At 30.8% G+C, this 6,161-nt stretch overlaps 1 protein-coding gene across 1 annotated transcript; it reads left to right on the forward strand.

Annotated features, from left to right (window-relative positions):
* Nucleotides 1–1,745: 1,745 nt before the first annotated feature.
* On the forward strand, nucleotides 1,746–4,220 carry LOC116842951 (cytochrome b5-like). Its single transcript, XM_032812853.1, has 4 exons — nucleotides 1,746–1,911; nucleotides 2,770–2,898; nucleotides 3,340–3,419; nucleotides 3,589–4,220. The coding sequence occupies exons 1-4, from the start codon at nucleotides 1,789–1,791 to the stop codon at nucleotides 3,626–3,628; spliced, it is 372 nt and encodes a 123-aa protein (XP_032668744.1). The 5' UTR covers nucleotides 1,746–1,788; the 3' UTR covers nucleotides 3,629–4,220.
* The last annotated feature ends 1,941 nt before the right edge of the window (nucleotides 4,221–6,161 follow it).

Below are 6,161 nucleotides of genomic sequence, written 5' to 3' on the forward strand. Positions count from 1 at the left end.
TTTCTATTATTCGTTTTAAATCATTATTCCTTTGCTATATACTTCCAAAATATTTAAAGTATACCGCCAGATTGTGTTTCCGGTAACGTCACTTATGACGTATGAATACGTCACAAAACTGAACCAATGCGACACAATCGATCACCTACGATATATCGCAACATCCTTCTTCTTGATATTCTTTATTCAATAATTTATTCTTGATATTCTTTATTCAATAATTCACTGAAGTATTTTTCTATTAACTTTGATGATATTATGTACTGTAGGCGTCAGTGAAATAATATGCCAAACGCTATTAAGAAATAACAATAAGAAATGTATTTTTTTGCATTTTAAAAAAGTATGGCCATCTTATCCGAGTTTGTCCTATGTACTGAGAGAAAAATATAGTTACTTTTGGCGTCAACTATATTCTTTTGTGAATTTAACCACAAAAATAATTAGAAAAACATTGAATTGTCTTAGTAAGTGTTATTAGAAAGATGATTCTTCTAATTATTTTTCTGGTTAAAATCACAAAAAAGTATAGTTAACGCCGAAAGCAACTATATTTTTCTCTCAGTGCGGAGTGTTCAGCCCGCATTACTTTATACTCTATAAAGATTGTTTTACTTCATAAACTGGGTTAATCTGAAAGGATTTGTGAAAGAATTAACAATGCGCGTATAAGGTGGGAAAAATCATCCGAATAAGGAATTTATCCCGTGCTTCATTGTATCCATATCTGATTATCTACAATGATAATCTGATAATGTGCTGCGTGATTATGAATGGTACAAAGGAGATAGGAATCTTTCCATGTTTAGCTTCGTTTACGTTTCTCGATTCATATCACGATATTTGATATTTCATTAAGATTATAAATTAAATAATTAATCATAAATAATATCGCTCTCATATTTCAAATTTTAGTAGCGAATAACTGGCGATAGTCATCTTCTTTCAAATGGAACTATATAACTTTTTATGTAAATCAAGGTTGTGTGTAAAAGAATAAAAGTGAAAAATAAAACAATACTTTAGAGAGATATTTTATATAAAAATATGACGAAGTAAAATTTTTAAGATATCCCATAAAATATTCATACACACATATTGATAGTTTTATTTAGTGCTTGAAAATTAAATTGCTCTTATACGTACATTGATGAGAAGAGCGTTTATATGCATAAAATAAAAAAATCAAATAAAAAGACATCTTTTAAAAAAAAATTTAAAAAAGTTTAAAAAAGTTTAAAAGAAGTTATTATGAATTGAAAGGACAATAAAGACGTAATTATATCTAGACATTCATGTTTGCAAGTCTAAATCGTGGGTGCTTATCGTTCGAACATTTTATCAAATCGAATCATACAATTTTTTACATAAATATAGGTGCGAAAGTATAAAAATAAAATAATAAAACAATTAATGCTTTATAAGGAATATTTCATACGAAAATATAGTAAAAAAACTTTTTAAATTATCTCATGAAACATTCACACATTCTCTGACACTTTCATTTAGTGCTTAATAAATTAATTACTTTTATGCGTATATTGACAGGTTTATACGTAAAAAGTAAGACATTAAATTATTCTTCTTTAAAATAAATAGATTGTGAATTAAGACGCTGATACAGACGTTATTATTTTTAGAAATTTACTTTCTCAAGTCTAAGTTGCGATATGTAGATGTTATCGTTTGTACGTTCCGGAAATATCATCTTCGTGAGATCGGCACATGTTACTTATATCGTCGACTTGAGTAGACTTCTCTCTGTTTGCCGCGTGACTCTCTCGAAACATGAACGATTCGTCGATACGTTACTCGCTCGCGGATGTCGCCAAGTGTAACGGCAAGAACGGAGCGAAAACCTGGGTCGTAATCTACGATAACGTTTACGATGTGACGGATTACTTGGACCAGGTACGTTTTCACCGCTGTATTTCGAAATCGTTGAATAAACCTACCTACGGTATACATGCGACGACAATTTCAGCGTTTATCCATGCAATGGATTGTGAAATGATTTTTAAGATTCCTGTGCACAAATGTTCTATTTTGTGAATTTATAAGCATATGGAGAGAATATTCCAGTTCTTTTTCCATATAAATTCTTTCCAATTTTATTATGTTTTCGAATGATGCAGAATAAATTGTTAATAAAGTTTACTTTCTTAAAGAATGTAGAATTTAGTCTAAACAATTACTATTAGAAAGTCCATTAAATTTTAATTTCCAACATAAAATTTAATTAAATGCCATTTAATTAAATTTTAATTTAAAATTTAATTTACTCAATTTCTCAGTAGTAATTTTCTAAATGTAGTAACGATATTTGATTTTAAAGTTTTCTCTCTCTATCTCTCTCTTTCTCAATTAAGTAGTATTTAATTAATTTTAATTAAATAGAAAATTAATTTTCAATAAAAATTTAATAAATTTAATTAAAAAGTGTAGTAATTTTTTACATAATAGACTTCAGCTCCTAAATGTAAATAATATATTTAAGACAGTTAAGGATAATAAATTAAAACAAAATGTCAATATATTCCTCACTTACAAAATTCTATAGTAATTTTTACTATAAAATTCTTTCCTTTATTATACAATTTTTTCCCCATACGATCATAAACACGGCGTAATGGAGAGAAGGATGATTCTTCATGTTTACATTATGACTTCGATTAGGATATTTGCAAACTTTTTTGACGATTCTTTTTAATTGTATAATACAATGTGGTAGATTTAACGGAAGAATTATAGCGAATGGAATAATTACAGCATCCCGGTGGTGCGGATTTACTTGATGAGTACGCGGGGAGAGATGCCACGAGCGAATTCGACGAGTTCGGTCACTCCTCAGACGCTAAGAAGTTAATGAAAAAGTTTCTACTTGGCGAACTAAAAGACGTAAGTAAAATTAATTCTTATGTAAATTAATTTTTGTACAATAATTAACATTTTCGGGAATTGCCCGGAGAGAATATTATATATTTTCTTCTCATATAAATTCCTTTTAATTTTAATATGTTTTCTAGTAGTACAGGAATAGATTGTCAGTAGAATTTTATCTTGCTAAAAGTCATATATACTAAATTCTCTAACAGTAAACATTTGTTCTTAAATATAAATAACATCTATGAGATGGAAGGATAACTTTAGAGAGGATAAACTCAAGCAAGTCGGATATATTGTTTGGCTACAAGGTTATACAGTAATTATTATCATAAAATTTTCTCTCCGAGTATTCGTTGATTTCACAAAACAGATTTCTACGTATATTGTAGATGAGAATTTTTCACGTAGAATCTTTTCGGCAAAATGTTGAATAAATGATGTGTGTTATTATAGGAAGATAAACGGGCTAATCGAAAGAAGAAGCACGTTTTTAACGGAACGAAAGCGGAAGAGGCAAGCAGGCAAAAACGAAGGTCAACTTCTCTACTATTAATAAACGCGATTCACAATATTGAATTTATTATGACCAAAAATCCCTCCTTTTAGTAACATCCCAAGTTAACAGTGATTAAACATGAACAATCTTAATATAATACTAGATTAATTTCGCAACTGTAATTTAATCTGCTCTTCTCGTTTCAGAGGTCTTTTGGCAATTCTCTGCGGCAAATGTACGTCTTGAAGAGCCTCGTCGCGCGATCGTCGTTTTTAAGTATGTTATCGGTAAAATTTTATTTATTACGTCATTTTACCTTCGCACATTTTTTTTATATTTATGTAACGTGCCGCAACAAACACACACACACATGTAATGGCATATGTGCTACTGATAAAAATCGAAATTGAAAGTAAATGCCCGCTTATCGCTTATGTGTGTACGCGATATGTACGGGGAATCCTGGGCGCAAAGGAGGAAAACCAATTACGTCCGCGAATACAAATGAGTCATGTGTCGTCAACGCTTATCGCATTGTCAGATAATGACGTAAGAGACCAGTGACTCGCTTGCTTCTCGGTGCAATTTTCATCTCGCGAGCGAGGTTTTGCGAATGTCAGCTAGTACTTCCAGTTTTTTCTTTAACCTTTCGCGTGTGTGAACGCATGTATGTGTTCGGCAAGTGTTATCGATGTGGACTATGGACACATAAATTAGCCCGAAGAATTTCTTCGGCTTATACTCTCGACACAAGCAACAGCTACTAATTGCGATGGCACTTGTCTTTATGTTCTTTTATTTTAGCGACGATAGTAAATAATATTCATTTGTCCATTGATTTCGATTTTTCGAGAAGTTCCTTTTTCTAACTAATTAATTTACGACAGTCCAAAGTCTTTCGTCCTCCGCGATTGTTTAACTCCGAAGTGCTTCGCACTCAAAGGGTTAATTAACTTGCGTCTCTTACAAATTAGATCTCAAGTGAACTTACGGTAATGTCGAGTGGAGTTCTTTGAAATTATGGTAAATTGCGGTGCATACGATCGACGCGACGAAAACATATAATTACATATAATATAATTTACCTATATGTAAGTATAATTAAATTAAATTTAATATATAATTAAAGTAAATAAATTAAATATAGAGAAATTAAATGAACTTTAATATAATTATTTTGTTATATTTAATCAAATATAATTATTATAAATAGAATTATTTAATTTAATTAATTTAATTAAACATATAATCAAATGTAATTTTATATATTATTATGATAACTTATATAATTCACGCTTTTAAAGAAAATCATGAGAACTTATGGTGACCAAATTATAGAAGATGGCAGTGTACTCGACAGATCGATCCATATGATGCGATACGCGCGAAATAGATAACGCATTTCAAGCGCTGTGATATTGGTTATCGTTCGTCGTGTAAAACACTTGGAAGTTGCGTGTTGCACGAGCATGAAAGGAAATTCCACTTTGCTATACGTACTATGAATTATGCCGAGACCTCGTGGGTCGTCGTAAAGCAGTTTTTCCCTATTGCTCGAGCAACCTTGTTACGCAACAGGGATTTTCCTAGTTCGAACGAGGATTTCACTTGACAATTGGCGCTCGACACGTACGCGCCATAATTATATAAGCAATATTCCTGAGAAATGATTTATGAGAGCCGTAAAACGAATTTAATAAGATCCGTGTTGAATCAACTTCATATGATTTGTCATATACATCGCGCAGGTCTTTACATTGTCGTGTTATAAACTAAATTTTATTTGTTGAATAACACGTATCTCATAATGATTATTGGAATACTTTATGATTATAGAGTACTTATTATTTGACTCTCATAGAGTCAAATGGTCGGAGTAGAATATTCGACGCAGCCACGATAGAGTTGATTCATGTTATTATGTAATTTCAAAATTGTTATCTTAAAATTTCTTGAAGTGAAATTTTATTCGGAAAATAAAGTGACCACCGAATTATTCGAATTTGAGTGATTTTTCACTCATGTAAGATAAATTCTTCGCTTTAAATTGCCGAATTTTTTTTACTCGAAGTTTAAGAGTGAATCTGATATATTCTACTCACAGTTATAAAAAAAAAATGAATTAAATTTTTCCCTATGTAACTTTGTTGTTACTTTGTCACTAATTAACAGTCTTTAAATAAATTTAATTGTTAATTGTACGATTTTTTATTTCCTTGTCGTCCCTCAATCGTTCATTGAATGGTCTTTAATTAAATTCATTACAACTAATCGTTAATCGAACAGTCTTCGATTAAATTTGTTGAAATCACCTGCCAATTAAATGGTCTCAAATTAGCTCATATTAATTATTAATTAAACATGATAATTAATTAAAAAAGTAATTAATTACTCACACTTTGCTTCTACACTAACTTTGCTTCCATCATGTTAAAAGCATATATAAGAAATATACATACGAGGGTGGTCTGAAAAGTTTCCGACCTCAACGTGAAGATAGCAGCACTTGTAAATAAAAGCTAGTGAATTTCGTTGTTCATCTGTTGACAGTTACTCACCGAAGTTTCAGCCATTTTGGACTCGCAGTTGTTATGTAACAGTCGTTTGAGTAAGTTGATGTGAGTGTTTTTGTGAAAATGGACAAAATCGAGTATCGAGCTGTCATTAAATATTTGTTTTTGAAAGGCAATACGCCTACGCAAATCAAAGATGAGTTGGATTCTGTGTATGGGGACTCTGCACCATCATTTACGACAGTGAAATTTTGGGCCGCTGAATT

This window comes from Odontomachus brunneus, unplaced genomic scaffold (assembly GCF_010583005.1).
Source record: "Odontomachus brunneus isolate Ranch 3 - 2012 unplaced genomic scaffold, Obru_v1 Obru_scaffold_028, whole genome shotgun sequence".
NCBI lineage: Eukaryota > Metazoa > Arthropoda > Insecta > Hymenoptera > Formicidae > Odontomachus > Odontomachus brunneus.

Bases quoted from the DNA above. Each gene is read 5' to 3' on its own strand.
- LOC116842951 (XM_032812853.1), top strand. From the start codon at position 1,789: ATGAACGATTCGTCGATACGTTACTCGCTCGCGGATGTCGCCAAGTGT. The intron at 1,912-2,769 runs GTACGTTTTCAC...GAATAATTACAG, and splicing joins TGACGGATTACTTGGACCAG to CATCCCGGTGGTGCGGATTT. The intron at 2,899-3,339 runs GTAAGTAAAATT...GTGTTATTATAG, and splicing joins TACTTGGCGAACTAAAAGAC to GAAGATAAACGGGCTAATCG.